The following is a 16,297-nucleotide window of genomic DNA, read 5'->3' as shown; positions in this document are numbered from 1 at the left end:
TACTTAAATAACCAGCATTTATACTATTTTTTATTTATTCATGAGAGAGACACACACACACACACACACACACAGAGAGAGAGAGAGAGAGAGAGAGAGGCAGAGACATAGGCAGAAGGAGAAGCAGACTCCATGCAGGCAGCCTGATATGGAACTCGATCCTGGGACTCCAGGATCACATCCTGGGCTGAAGGCAGGCACTAAACCGCTGAGCCACCCAGGGATCCCTGAGAATGAGTGGTTTTAATTATATTCACAATGTTGTGCAATCATCACTACAAACTGTTTCTAAATCTTCTGTTGCCTCAAACACACTGTATGCATTAAGCAGTAACTCCCTACTTCCCCCAGCACCTAGTAAGCCCCAATCTATTTTATGTCCCTATCAATTTGCCTAGTGTAGGTATTTCATGTAAGTGAAACTCTATGTCCTTTTACAACTGGCTTATTTCACTTAGCTTCATCTATTCCTTCTTAGAGCTGAATAATATTCTATCATATGCATGTATCAGATTTTATCCATTCATCTGTTGGACATCTGGGCTGTTTCTATCTTTTGGCTACTATGAATAATGCTGAAACAAACACTGGTGTTTGAGTTCCTATTTTCAATTATTTTAGGTATATATAAGAGTGGATTAAGTGTTGAACTTTTCATGTGCTTATTGGCTATTTGTATATCTTCTAGGGAGAAATGTCTATTCAAGTCCTCTGTTCATTTTCCTTTTAAAAAATTCTTTTTAAGTAATCTCTGCACCCAATGTGCGGCTCGGACCCACAACTTTGAGATCAAGAATGGCACACTTCAACTGAGCCAGCCAAGGACACCTCCTATTCATTTTTTAATTGAGTTGTCTTTCTGTTGTTGAGTTTTAAGAGTTCTTTATATATTCTGGATATAAAATCAGCTATGTAAATTTGCAAATATTTTCTCCCAAGCTAGTATACGTTTTATATGAAAAGGACTCTTACCCAACTTTCTGAACTTTTCTAAGCATTAAGCATATAGATGGATATACAAACATGTATACGTGCTTACCTCAAAAAATTTCTGTATAACATAGTTTCCAAACACATCTGTCATTAATTGATATGCTGCTTGTAGAATTTCATTAAATACCATCTGTCGCTCAGCTGGAGTAGCTCTCTCTAGTTTTTGTTGTATGAATCTAGGTAGAAAAAATTTTACATGCCATAACAGCACATTGAAAACAAGCTTCTGTAAAATCTGACTTGAGTATTACACATCCCCATATATATACACATAGAATTATTTCCAAAAATAGTACTAACACATTTACTACTGTGAACCGCCAATTTAAAGGAAAAAAAAAAAAGACCAAAGTTAGGAAGCTTTTCCTTAAATTACTTTTTTCCTTTATAACATCTTAATTTAAAGTAACTACCAGTTAGGCAAAATGTCTGGACATAGGGAAGTTTAATAGTTATTTCTGGTTGCATTATAAATCAAGGAAGAAAAATTAGATTTTATTGCCTATTCACATGCTTTCTTATAATATTACCATCTAAGTTTAGAAAATAAAAGAAACCCTTACAAATAAATTCTTACCCATTGTGAGTGATACAAGGTTGTTTTGCTACTCTTAAGGAATGCTCAGGGCAGCCTGGGTGGCTCAGCGGTTTAGCACCACCTTCAGCCCAGGGCCTGCTTTTCCCTCTGCCTGTGTCTCTGCCTATCTCTCTCTCTCATGAATAATAAATAAAATATTTTAAAAAAAGAGGAATGTTCAACCACAGGGAGATACAATAAAACTATAAAAAGAAAAAACCATACAAATTTAATAAATGTGTTACAATTCAACTTTTTCCTTTTTGTGCTCTATCTTGAGAACACCAACTCACATGTACATATATTATGTTTAATGTATAAAATTGCCAATTTTTTCTAAAACAAAAGTGAAATGTTTCAACTTAGGCCACATCACATCAAATACTAATTTATAAAGGAACGCAAAAACCATTTAACTTTCTTTTTAACTTTGTTTTGATAAAGTCTATACATCGGGGACACTTAAGTTGACAAATGTAAATTAGAGCATTATTTTAATCAAAAGTGAGTCAATGTAATAAATATTATTCAATAAAAGGCATTCCTCTATTTTCATTACGGAAACCAAAAATAATTTAAGAACCTGCATTTTTATCACTTATCCAAAATTACTAATCCCTATTAAGTATGCATTTTTTTTAAAAACTTGTAACTTTTATAAAGATTAATCCTAGTCAAGAAAAATGTAGCCTCTTAAAAGGCAGCAATTTTCAAAGCAAAAATACAGTGCAGAGTAATCATAAACCATAATCACCTACCTAGAACCATGCTGGTCTTGAGAAAACTCAACTATGTGTCCAATCAGGTCTCTAAGTTGAAGGTTTGGAAAACGGTTGTTCCTGAAATCTTCCAATAATCTACTTCGGCCAGAAGGCATAATATCAGACCTATTATACCGAAGCCGAGAAGGAGGAAAGAGCTGGCTGCTGGAGCTGAACAGACTGGAAGTGCTTGAAGCACTTCGGTATTTTGCTTCTGCTCCAGGTGCTGCAGAGATATATCGACCACTACCATTTGTCAGGCCTCCTACAACAAAGCAGCTGTGGTCAGTAAATATTTTTGACAAGGCCATTCCTCAAATAAGAGTTATTTAAAACTAAAATTTCAATCAAAAAATAAATATTCATTTCACTAACCACTAACTCCTATATGTTATAATAGGAAATTAAAATTGGAGGAGAAATCTCACACGTTTACTTAATGTGTGCAGCTATAGGATTCGGGGGGGAAAGACTGGAAAACAGGAGAAAAATAAACCTGTATTTGTTCTTGGCAGTTTAGTTTAAATCGTAATTATTAACATGTAACGCCATACACGAAACTTTTATTTGTTCTTGGAAGCTTAGTATAAAACATAATTATAGCAAGTAATTTCGTACATACTAGTATCAATAACAGAATACTGAAACCACCAACAAAATTTCCAGTTTATTAACAAGGTTACAAATAGCTGGCTAACTCAGATTTTAAGCCACTGAAATAGAGTTGGGCTGAAATTGACTTGCAGTGTTAATGGAACATGGGCTAAATCGGTCCTTTTTTGGGCTATATTTTAAAAAAAGCATTAAGTCGTATATACCTCTATGCAAAGAAAAATCTTTTTTTTTTTTTTAAAGTAGGTTGTATGTACAAGGTGGTGCTTGCACTCATAACCCTGAAATCAAGAGTTGCATGCTCTATGGACTGAGGCAGGAGCCCCAAAAAACCATTTCTTAAAGAAGTTATAACATACTGATTAATTTCTGAAGTTAAAAAAAATCCCAAAAACTAAGTAATAAATCAAAATTACATCTTATTTAAAAATGTTTTAAAAATGTAAAGGAATACTCTCCATAAAACATTATTTTACTAATAAAGAAACAGAAATACACATTTATTTTTCCTGGAACTTTAATCTTGATCATTTGAGACAAAATAAAAAGCCTCTCTTTAACTTCTATTCCATTCCAAACAAGAAAATTAAAGGGCAGTCAATAGAAACAAAAAATACAAGCAGGAAATTGTTATCACAAATAACCATTTAAAAGTACTTGACAGTGTCCTTTTAAAAAAGAAAAATGTGTTGAAAACCATAAAGCACAGATTTAGTAGCTCAGATAAACAGAATCTACCATCAGCTTTATTGCCTTTGTATACCATCTCTATGTAAAGTAATGCTACATATATATATACAATCCAAACCACAAGGCAGAGATGATGCCAAGGACACACTGTCAGTGCGAAGTTGCAAAGTTATACAGAGGCATTTATAAAGGCAAAAAGAGTTATAGGGACAAAGAGCAGTAAGACAGTTATAATCCTGGAGAGTGAATTGAGTTAGAACATTCCTTTTACTTTTAGTCCCCACTGCCCTAGCCTTTCTTTGTTAAATTTCCCACCATCCAGATTACACATAATTCATATATGACTTTCCAGTCCTCTTTCCAATGTTAAGTGCCATAAAATTACATTCACCTATATACTAGATACCTGATACCTAAAACAATGTCTGACAGAACGTGAGTACACACTAATATTCATGACAATCTTGTGTAACATTAACTGCCCAAGGTCCAGTTCTGTACTCTTTCTTAAAAGTGTGTAATCTAAAAAGTGGAAAAAAATTCAGTGTTTTAATACTGTCTTGATTTCCCCAATACTCTTAACCCTCTAGCATCTATTATTTCTATTTATACAGTTCCATGAATATATATAGTGCCATAAACTGTTCACTAGCCCATTAGAACCTTTAACAATTCTTTAATCTTTTCATAGGGTAGGGGTGCTCTGCTTATTATTCCTATGTGTTTTTACAAAGAACAATTATAATGTTCCATTCAAAGGCTACTTTGATGATGTCACTTTACAGTAAAGCATCCTGCTAAAGTATATCCTCTAAATTCTTCAGTCTAATTTTCAAGTCATTATTCTGAACCTACTTCACACACAAATTTCCTAGTAGAATCCTAGTTTAATTATTCACTTCTCCTTCTCTTGTTATCTTTGCACCATTACTTATGGTAACTTACCTCAAACATAAGGCCCAATCCTACACCTTGTTACCCTTAATGAACTGAAGATTTTTAACACCAAATTCAAAATACATATTTATCCCCAAGAATGACTATGCCAATTTTATTTGGTACTTCTAATATTCAACAGAAATGTCTCCCATGTCTATTCTTTGATTATATTCTATCAGCTCCCTAACACCAACTTAACTCCCTAACTTAAACTGCCTTCAGTTTTAAAAACCTCAGAATTTCAGTTCTGGAAGTCTAATTAGTATTTGCATTTACAAAATGGAAAAAAAATTCACTCAGGGCAGGATGCCTTTCTTTACAAATTAAGTATTTAAAACCCAATTCATAATATATTACACATTTTAAAATGTGGTTACTAAACAATGAAAGCAAGCCATCTAAAACCTATTCTGGAATTGAGGGACATTTTACAAAACTGGCCTATATTTTAAAATGTTAAAGTCATAAAAGACTGAGAAATAGTGCAAGATTAAAGAACCATGACAAACGAGTGTCATGTGTGAGGCTCCTAATCAATCTCCCTCCCAGTCCTCACTCTCTCCCTACCCCTTCTGGAAAAGTTTCAGTGAAGTTGGGTGATTTGATTGTGGTACTAAATCATTGTTAATATCCTGACTTTGATAATTGTGATAACATAAAAGAATGTCTTTATTTTCAGAAAACATATTGATAGATTTATGGACAATGTCTGCAGCTTCTTTTCCAAAGTATCAAGGAAAAAAAAACTAGATGTGAGAGGAAAGGAATATGCAGAGGAGAGAAGAGAGAAAAAGAATGATAAAGCTAATGAGGAAAAAATAACATTTGGAAAATGTGGGTAAAGGGAATGCTGGAATGCTTTTATATTAGTATTACAACTTCCCCAAAGTCTGAAATTATTCCAAAATTAAAAACATACAGGCTATCTATATTCATTTCATTGCTAGTGGTAGTCTACAAGCAGATGTGTTTCTGTACCAAGTGTGTGAAAAGGGAGAATAGTCCTTCAGTAATCATCACGGACACCTCCCCTTATCATTTACCACTCCTTAATCACTACTTAGATGTTACTGGACATGGAGATTTGTACGATAATTTCACAGATGAAGTCATTAGGGCCCAAATGTGATATGTAGCTAATAAGCCAGGACCCTTGGCTACAGCTTAAAACACAACAGTGTGCTGCCCCTTACATGCTATTTACAGAAGGAGTTTTCAAGTTTATTCGTTAACAACTGAGTGAAGGCAAACATCTTACAATTATCTTAGAAGAACATGATTTGATAAGTTTTCATTAATTTCCTTGAGAAGTCTGCCATTTTAGAATCCTTCCTACTGGGCAGCCCAGGTGGCACAGCGGTTTGGCGCTGCCTGCAGCCCAGGGTGTGGTTCTGGAGACCCTGGATCAAGTCCCACGTCAGGCTCCCTGCAGGGAGCCTGCTTCCCCCTCTGCCTGTGTCTCTGCCTCTGCCTCTCTCTCTCTATGAATAAATAAAATCTTTAAAAAAAAAAAAAAAAAGAATCCTTCCTACTATTAATCAAAAGCTAAAAATTATAAAATACAGAGAAAATCATGGGCGAAGAAAAAAGTGTAACAGAAACCACAAAATAAATAAATCTAACTAGTCTTTTCATTATCTTCTACCCCCTGAGGACTTGTAATAGCAGCTCAACTTAGCAGACCTGTGTATTCTTTTAAAAATATAGATTTCTGAGCCTCACTCAAAACATACTGAATTACAATCAGTGGATACTTTTTATTTAAAAAAAAAATCTGAAGATTATATTCTGATAGAAGAGTCTGGAGGCTAATGAATTAAAATCCAAGATAATTCAAGGGTTCATTTTACAGCAGGCTGTCAACTACTAATTTCAAATAAAAATGGGTAATCCTAGTAATTTTGGGTCCTGAAAAGGGTACAACTATATATAAGCTACGAGACAGAGCCTGTTTCAGAAGATAAGGCTCTAAAAAGCTTAAGAAATGGTAAGGGGATAACCAAAGATAACCAATTAGTTGGAGCAGGTAAAGAATCGATGATAAGGGGTGGCTGAAAAATGTCGAAAATGGGGACAGTCTATTTTATTTTATGACATTAATTTTAGTTACTTCTATACCATAAACAGGTCAACGTAGTATTTTTAGTTCAGTATTTTTTCTCTGATCACTTTTTAAAATAAGTATATGGAACATCTAGAGTAGACAGTAACAAACATGGGTAATCTGACTTCTTGATTTATCTGCACACTGTTGGACTTTGGTAGGAAAAATGACTTCAAATTAGTGCTTCTCAATATGTACATGAATCACTTTGAGACATCAGTTACACTTTCCTAACTTCAAAAGCTATGATTTGTCAAAGGACAACATTGATCAGATCTTTGACCTGAGTTCTGGCATCTCATTTAAATAAAGTTTGTGTTCAACATCATCAGTTCCTTTTACCTACTTTAGAAAGTCCATTTAACGACTTAATATTGATAACTGATACTATGTGCTAGATCCTGATGGTCCATGAGGATCCATTCAAAAAGCAAGGACCAGGGCAGCCCCGGTGGCGCAGCGGTTTAGTGCCGTTTGCATCCTAGGGCGTGATCCTGGAGACCCAGGATCGAGTCCCACATTGGACTCCCTGCATGGAGCCTGCTTCTCCCTCTGCCTATGTCTCTGCCTCTCTCTGTGTGTCTCTCATGAATAAATAAATAAAATCTTAAAAAAAAAATTAAAAACACACACACACACACAAAAAAACACAAAAGGCAAGAACCATTTATTGAGCACTCTTTTTTGGACATTCAGAACATGAACTTTGCATAAAATGCTATACTGTGTTGAAACTGTGCCTCCCCTAAAGTTTGCCATTTTAAGTCATTCAGCTCGGGTAATCTGACGTAACGTCCCCACCAAACTAACACAGATTTTGGTACTCAGACTAAAGTGCTACCAGAAAAAAAGCCTAATAATGAAGTGAATTTGGATTTGGGAGGTGCTTAACAAAAAGGCTTAACTACCCTGAAGAAAGGTTTGGCAGAAATACAGATATTAAAAGCAATTCTGATAAGGGCTCAGATGTGAAGAACACTTACCAAAACTGCTACCGTCTTAGAGAATATATGTTTGTCATGAATGCTGGTAGAAATATGAATGCTAAAGATGCTTTAAGTGAAAGTTAAGAGAAAATGAGAAACAGGTTATTGAAAATGGGGAAACTAGACTGAAGTGTGTTATACTGGGCAGAAAAGAGAACTGATATGGATATTTTAGCTAAGATTTCCAAGCAATGTGTTAAAGGTATGGTCTGGTTTCTCCTAATTGCTTATGATAAAATAAGAGAAAAAGATAATTTCAAGAAGGAATTGCTAAGCAAAAGAAAATGAGCACTTGATGATCTGGAAAAATCTTGGTTTATCCAGATAGAATGCTAAGGACACAGAGCCAATGGGCATGGCTGGACAGTCCCTTGACATTATGGGAGATCAACAATATTTTTGAGAATTTCCTATGGATAGAAACACTGTCAGCCTGGCCTGAGAAGGTCAGAGATGGAACAAAATGAAAAATGACTCTGAGTTGGGACACCTGGGTGGCTCAGCGGTTGAGCATCTGTCTTTGGGTCAGGGCATGATCCCAGGGTTCTGGGATCGAGTCCCCCATTGGACTCCCACTGGGCAGGAAGCCTGCTTCTCCCTCTGCCTATGCCTCTCTTTCTGTCTCTCATGAATGAATAAATAAAATCTTTTCAAAAAATGACTTTGAGAGCAGAGCCACAGATGCAGAGCTAGAAAGGTGGGGCAGTAGCAGAGCATCTAAGTCACAAATGATTATTCTCAGGTCTTGTCAAAGTAGGATTTGTCCTGCTGACTTTCAGACTTGCTGGAGACTGGTAATCCCTTCATTCTTTCCAATCTCTCCCTTTGGCAACAGGAATGTCTTCCCTATGCCTGTCCCACTACTGTATTTTAGAAGCAGATAACTTGTTTTGTAGGCTTCATAGGTCCACAGAGAAGAATTTTGTCCAAGGTTGATCCACATTCAGTGTCTGACAGAGAAGATGAGATCTGGACTTTTCTGAGTTATTTATTTTTTAAGCATTTTATTTATTTCTTTGAAAGAGTGCAAGTGAGGAAGGGGCAGAGGGAGGAAGACAGACTCCCTACCGAGGAGGGAGCCCATCATGGGGCTTGATCCCAGGACCCTCAGATCATGAACTGAGCCAAAGGCAGGTGCTTAACCAACTGAGCCACCCATGTGCCCATTTTCTGAGTTATTTAGATGAGATTTTTAGACTTTGGGTTGATGGGAGGATGGGTTCTGACTCTTTTGGGTGAATATATTCTGCATGTGGGCCAAACATGAATTTAGGGGAACCAGAAGGCAGACTACACTGGGTTGAACTGAGTCTCTCAAAAAACTATGTTCAATTCTTAATTTCTGGCACCTGTGAATTTGATTTTATTTGGAAATAAGGTCTTGGCAAATGTAACCAAGTTAAAATGAAGTTATAATGGATTAAGTTGGGCTCCTATCCAATGATTGGTGTCCTCCTAAGAGGAGGAAAATTAGGACAGAGACACACAGGGAGAATGTCACATATTGAGGTAGGTGGAAATAAGACTGATGCATCTAACAAGCCAAGGAATGCCAAGGATTGCCAGCAACCACCAGAAGCAGAAGCTAGGAAGAGGCAAGGAAGGACTGCTGCTTCTTTGGTCTTCAAAAGGACATGGCCCTGACATCACCATGATTTGACTTCTACATTTCAAAGTGTGAGACAATAAATTTGTTTTAAGCCACCTAGCTGTAGTAGTTCGCTAAAGCAGTCCTAGAAAACTAATACATATGCTATCTTCTTAAGAACCCTATGGGACAAGGAAATTATCTCCATTTTACTTGTGACACAACAGACTTGGAGAAGCTAAATACTTTAACTCAAGAATGAATAAATAATAATTAGATTGAGGTTTTTCTAAAACCCTTACATCTCCACAATTCACTTAAACCTTTTAGTTATACTGCACTTTACCTCATGAAGAACATTTAATGGCATATGATGTTCTTAAATCTGGGATACGCTTGAGGTTACATGGGGAATAAATTACATATAATATTTTTAAATCATTATTAACTATATGTTTGCCATATAAAAGACACAAACATTTTACTGGAAAAAGACCGAAGTTTCAGGGAGTTTAAAAGCCAATGTGATTTATTTTATTTATTTTTGAGAGAGAATAAGTCAGTGAGCAGGGGAGAGGGAGAGAATATCCAGCAGATACCCTGCTGAGAACAGAGTCTGACTCAGAGTTCGATCCCACAACCCTGAGATCATAAGCTGAGCCAAAACCAAGAGTAAGATGCTCAACTGAGCCACCCAGGTGCCCCCAAAGTCCAGGTGATTCTAGTTAAAAGCATAATCCTTTCAAATCATTTTTAATAGGTTAATATAAAAGCATAAATGTCTGGTGTGCTATCTTAAAGTTGTACATCTTATGACAACATGTAAAGCAAACATTAGATGCAAACTGCAAACCAAAATAAAGATCTGTTGTTTCCATTTCAGTAGAAATTGTTTTGTAAAAGCACTTAAATAACCTTACCTTTTAGCCTGTAGTTAGGTGTAAACTTTCTAAAAATACAAAGAGGGAGACCATCACAACAAAACATATTTGAAAATCTTCCCTCATTCATCAAAAAGCATTTAAAAAGATTTTACTTTTTAATATATGAACCAATCTTCAGACTAGTATTACATCATTTCTATGATTAACTCACTTAGCCGATTTCCATTATTCCAACAAAAAAAGCTAGTTTTGTTTGGTTTCAAAAACTGCTTAAGGCTTAATCTTTAGTGAAAACTAACTGACTCTCTAACTGTTGAAAATAAGGACACTTTAAAAATTGCCTATGCCCCCAAAATCCTAGTGAAAACTAACGGCCTCTCTGTTGAAAATAAGGACACTTTAAAAACTGCCTATGCCCCCAAAATTCTAAGTAGTGGGGTGAACTTCAATGACTGCCCGATATGAACACATGGGCAAAAATATCTCCCTGACATCTCAACTACCCTTTCAGATCTGACCTCAATTCCTGGCTTGGGTAAATGCTTTTGGTGACAGTTAAGAAACCATCAGGATATAATACAAGATCTGCATTTCTTTTTTTTTTTTTCTCATTTCTTTTAAAATATTCCTGCTGCGATTTCATGGCCAGCTGCCCTGAGTGGCTGGAGTAAATGAAAACTATAGGAGCTGGGATTTTTCTCTTTAAAACATGATTACTCAGTGGATTTATGCAATCTTAAGGTTTGCTTCTTGAATTATGAATATTAGGGAGAAAAATTTTGATCCTAGACAAACATTAGAGGCACACTGATTTTTCTCTCTTGTTGAGGTTGTTAAAGTGGTGGGAAGAGGGTTGAACCGAGAAGGTACTGTGAAAGATACGTTTAACCCAGAAAAACCTAAACCTAAACTCAATTTCAAAAACCAAAATGACAACCCAAAAAACCAAAAACAAAAAACCCCACACACAAAAAAAACAAAAACCCCACAAAACACATACACACAAAATTCCACAGTTGACTGTCATAAAACTTTTCAAAGTGCAGTATTCTGAAGAGTATGGTTCTAACAAACTGATCAGAAAACACACTGACTGGAACTGCCAAATAATGCTTTTAGAAATCCATGTATAATGTAAACTGATTTTTGAAACAAGAAAGTAGCTAGTGTACAATAGATTCATAAATAAAATCCTCATTATCAATTATCCAAACTTCTGCTGAGATCTAATCTTTAGAGCTGTGGAGAAAGGTTTCAGCTTTCTTGCTTCTAATCTAAAATAAACCCAAGAATAACTCTAATATAAATCCAGTCTGTGGTAAATCTGGTACCAAAAAAAATCATTAAGGAATTAAGATGATAATTCTAATGGACAGATTATGTTTATATAAAATGGAATTAAAGTGCAATAAGGAAAGAGCACTACAATCTTTACATTTTAACTGCTGACATATATGTCTACATTCAACACAACACTACAAACTCCATTATAGTGGGTAGGGATGGTGTCTTTTTCTGTAACATAGTATCTCTAGTCAAGCAGTCCTTATTGGCTGAATGAATTAATATGTAAAACTCTGACCAGATACAAAAATCCTAAAATGGAGGTGAAAACTACCCACAAAAGATAAACATACAATAGTAATGGATTAGTCTCAGTATAAATTAAGCTTATTCCTATTCTGTTTAAAATGTCATATAAAGATGACCACATTTCATCAGTTTTAATTTAGAAATTAGTAATAAAATATTTATTAGGCTACTAGAGTAAAAATTATTTAACTTGGATTAAAGGTCAATTGTTAGCAAGCAAAAAGCCATAAAGGAGTCAATATATCGACATTCAAACTCACATTCCCCACCAACTCACAATAGGCTAAGTTGTATTTTACCACAGTTTTATTAAAAGTTGAAAAAACTCTAATCTTAGAGAATAAGACCCTTTATTTATTCAGATAGATATTACACAGAAAGAAAAGCATTCTCTGAGAATGCAATGTGATATCCTAGAATAAGCAAGATAGACGTGGGCTCAAGATTTTTGTTCTTTACTAACTTCATGACTATAAGCAAATTATTTAATTTCTTTGAGAATAAAATTTATAACTGTGCATGAACAGTTAACATGAACATTTAACATGAACAGAATGTGAAAGAGTAGTCAAAGTTCATTTTCCTCTATTTGGATATTTAATTGCTCCAGTCCAATTTACTAGAAAGACCATCCTTCACAAATATACCAGAGTGGTAAGGGGGCCACAAATCAGGTAACTAAATGAGTAGGTCTATTTCTGGATCCACTATTCTATTTCACTGGTTTACTTATTCTTGTGCCAATACCACAATTTTAATTACTGTAAGTTTTTAACGAATTTGGTATTAACTTGGTTCTTCAAGATTGTCTGGACTATTCTTGGCTTGGTCTTTCCATTTATAATATTAAAATCAGCTTGTCAATTTCTTTAAAAAACCGGAAAAATTCTTGAGACTGTGCTGAATCTATACATCAACCTGAAGAAAGGCAATGTCTTTATAACAGACTCTCTCAATCCCCAAATACAGTATGCCTATCCATTTAATTGACTTATTTAACTTCTGTCAGTGGTTTAGAGTTTACAGTGTAAAGATCTTGCCCTTCTTCCATTGGACCTATCCCTGGATACATTATAAGGAAACCTTCGCATATGAAAATACTCTCGGTATATAAGTTATTTTTCAGTGTTATCCCATGAGACACACACTGTCTTCATTTTTAAAGATTACTTACCTAAAGCTACAGATCTCTCGTAAAGTACATCTGCATGTATTTTAAGAGGTATATTTTTGATCTTATGTTTACTTAATGTACATTGCTTAGTGTATAAATAATGTAATGATGTAAATTCTAGGTGAAATCTTGAGAAATTAAACGAATTTTTGAGGCACATGAAGATTTACTTGATCTCAGTAAAAAGAAAAGGGTAGAGAAATAATTGAGTGGGGAACTGAAATGGAAATGTGAAGATAGGGCCAAAAAATAAAAACAGTAAGATCACAGAGAATAATGATATACAATCAGCAAAATTAAAGAATAAGCTCCTATTTGCACACTTCATATCAAGGAGGGAAAAGCATTTAAAAACACATTACCAAAAAATAATTCAAAAAATAAAAACATATACAAAACGGCAATAGACTTTCTTTCATTTCCTCTCATCTATAAACTTTTATCACTTCCAAACTTTAAAATATACACTGGCAAGCAGAGTTCAGATAAATGGAAGGAAAGATGGTAGGAGAAAAGAAAAAAGGCATTAGGGAGATGATGGAGGACAAGGTCAAAGATTCCTAAGAACACTCAAGGAATCCAGTAACTATGAGTAAAAAAAGAAATGTGAACTGGATAAGGTCGTGTGTAAAATATGAATTATTTTCTTCTGAGGTGTCTCTCTCCCTGTGGGCACTACTGGATATTTAAGTGGGATAAAATTCTTTTTTGTTATGAGAAGTTTAGCATATGGATACTGAACGTCAATAGAATCCCTACAATCACTGTGATAAGCAAAAACTGTTGCCACACATTTCCAAATTGCTCACTTCCTCACACTTGTTGAGTGCTCCCAGTGATTCATTCTGAAGCTGAACCACTGACTTAGATCATCAAGTATTTGCTAGTTCTAAATCTGAGACTACCTTAACTGAACTGGTGAAAATATCCAGTCATTAGAACCATAAAGTCACAGATAATAAAACATAAGGACAAAAAAATGAATCACTGTAACTCCAAACTAGAACTAAGATCAATAAATTTGTATACAGAAATGAAATAAAGATTGTATCTTATAATCATATGCATCTCCATATGAGTAATAATAGAATTTTGGATTTTTCTTCACAGCGTATTTCATATCAATCAATAAATGACTTTTAGACACACCAAGGCTGTGAAGTGGTGCTTTAATATACATCACCACAAGAACCTGTAAATAATACTCTGTTGAGAGCTGGGTATGCTGTCCTATAGCCAATTTCTAGGTTGCCTGCTTTATGATTAACACTATTTTTATTTCATGGAGTAGTTAATATATTTGGGCTTTCTCAAGAATAACTGAAATGAGAGAAAGGGCTCTAGTAAGTTTAGTAATCTTAAATACAACTTTAAAAATATATAACTTGGGCAGCCCCAGTGGCCCAGTGGTTTGGCGCCACCTTTGGCCCAGGGTGTGATTCTGGAGACCTGGGATGGAGTCCCACGTTGGGCTCCCCGCATGGAGCCTGCTTCTTCCCTCTGCCTGTGTCTCTGCCTCTCTGTGTGTGTGTGTCTCTCACAAATAAATAAAACTTTTAAAAAAATAAATAAAAAATAAAAATATATGACCTATGCCACTGTGAGGTACACAGTTTTGGAGGCTGATTAGAATACTGTTGCTTATACACTTTATAAAACTGTTCAATTTATTATAGAATAGCATAATAGAAAAATCATGCATAGTAGCAAGAGTCAAATGGTGCATCATTTACTGGTTTGGGCAATTCTCCTGGGCTCATAAGAACTATGCTTTTCTATCTTTGATGGCCATATTGCTCAGCCAGTCTACATTAACAATTAGGATGAAATGAAATAATGCATATGAAGGTGCATTAGAAAACTATTCAAATGCTATTCAATTATAGGGAGTACCTTCAATGAAAGCTTCAAAATAATTTATTCTGTTTTTCTGCTGTAAGGACCATATGACATTCAGAAAAACTGCACACTGCCTTACAACCGATTTGGTCATATCTGTTTTAATTTTTATTTATTTATTTTTAAATTTTATTTATTCATGAGAGACGGGGTTGGGGGGGCAGGCAAAGACACAGGCAGAGGGAGAAGCAGGGTCCATGCAGGGAGCCTGACGTGGGACTCAATCCGGAGTCTCCAGGATCACACCCTGGGCTGAAGGCAGGCACTAAACCACTGAGCCACCTGGGCCACCCTGTTTTAATTTTTAAACATTTCATTCTAAAAGAAGATGACACAATCTGCCAAAGTTCAGCAATTGTAACAGATGTTAACTTCTACTTAATAGGAAAAATGATACTAACAGTTTTATTCTGCCTATTTTTAACATAAAATTTTCTGTGATTAGAAAATAGGTTATAAAATTTTCTAATCCATAAGAAGCAAATTACTGAATATAAGATATTAGTGAATTGTCAGAACTGATAGCCACCTTTTAATAAGCTAATTTCACTAAGCTCAAAGCCTGAATTACACTTTTTAGGTACCTTTTTTCTTAAGAAAAATATAAGCCAGTTCAAAAATGAAGAAGTACAGTGCTCACTTTGGCAGCACATATACAAAAATGAAGAGGTACAAGGAATAAGCCATTAGTTCGTCAAGTTCTAAGTTAAATAAAAATACAGAATGTTGCTTTATGACTGGGAAATGCCTTATCAATCTAATTACTATGTGAGCATAAAGATTAAATAAGAAATCACTAGCATATTTTAAAATTTTATTTAAAAAGGAAAAAGAGGGTAGCCCGGGTGGCTCAGCGGTTTAGTGCCGCCTTCAGCCCAGGGTGTGATCAGAGAAACTCAGGATCGAATCCCACATCAGGCTCCCTGCAAGGAGCCTGCTTCTCCCTCTGCCTGTGTCTCTGCCTCTCTCTCTCTGCCTCTCATGAATAAATAAATAAAATCTTAAAAAAAGGGGGGGAAAATTAGATCCTGAATTCTATCAGAGAATGATTACAGAAACAGTTGCAGGTAGATAATTTCCTCCATCCCTAATAGATCAAGATAATATGAGAAAATTAATTCACTTAAAGCTGAACACTTCACCTGAAACCCAGACTATAACCCTGCTTTTTGTATTTCAAGATAAGCCATTAATTTTTTAAAAGATTTTTATTTATTTATTCATGAGAGACACACACACACAAGGGGGGGGGGGCGGCAGGCAGAGACACAGGCAGAGGGAGAAGCAGGCTCCATGCGGAGAGCCTGACACGGGATTCGATTCCAGGTCTCCAGGATCACGCCCTGGGCTGAAGACGGCGCTAAACTGCTGAGCCACTGGGGCTGCCCAAAAACCATTAATTTAAAATTCCTTCTCTTTCCTTCTTCGTTCCCATTTGTTTCTCTGATTCTCAGTATTTAAATGCTGCTTTAAAAAAAAGTTGTAGTCAAATGGGAG

The 16,297-nt window shown here is 35.4% G+C and overlaps 1 protein-coding gene across 12 annotated transcripts in view; it reads right to left on the bottom strand.

Annotated features, from left to right (window-relative positions):
* PUM2 (pumilio RNA binding family member 2) overlaps nt 1-16,297 on the bottom strand; it is a 95,381-nt gene that overhangs the window by 11,960 nt on the left and 67,124 nt on the right. For 10 of the 12 annotated variants that reach the window (XM_072770967.1, XM_072770964.1, XM_072770970.1 and 7 more), the window contains 2 exons: nt 2,333-2,596; nt 1,040-1,173 (listed from right to left, as the gene is read on the bottom strand). In XM_072770967.1, coding sequence (XP_072627068.1) covers nt 1,040-1,173; nt 2,333-2,596 — 398 coding nt within the window. Of the gene's footprint in view, nt 1-1,039; nt 1,174-2,328; nt 2,597-16,297 lie in introns of all 12 variants that reach the window. The other 2 variants (XM_072770971.1, XM_072770976.1) reach the window with 1 other exon arrangement.

The sequence above is a fragment of the Canis lupus genome, chromosome 12, assembly GCF_048164855.1.
Source record: "Canis lupus baileyi chromosome 12, mCanLup2.hap1, whole genome shotgun sequence".
In the NCBI taxonomy this organism is placed as follows: domain Eukaryota; kingdom Metazoa; phylum Chordata; class Mammalia; order Carnivora; family Canidae; genus Canis; species Canis lupus.
This window is presented reverse-complemented; position numbering and strand designations above follow the sequence as displayed.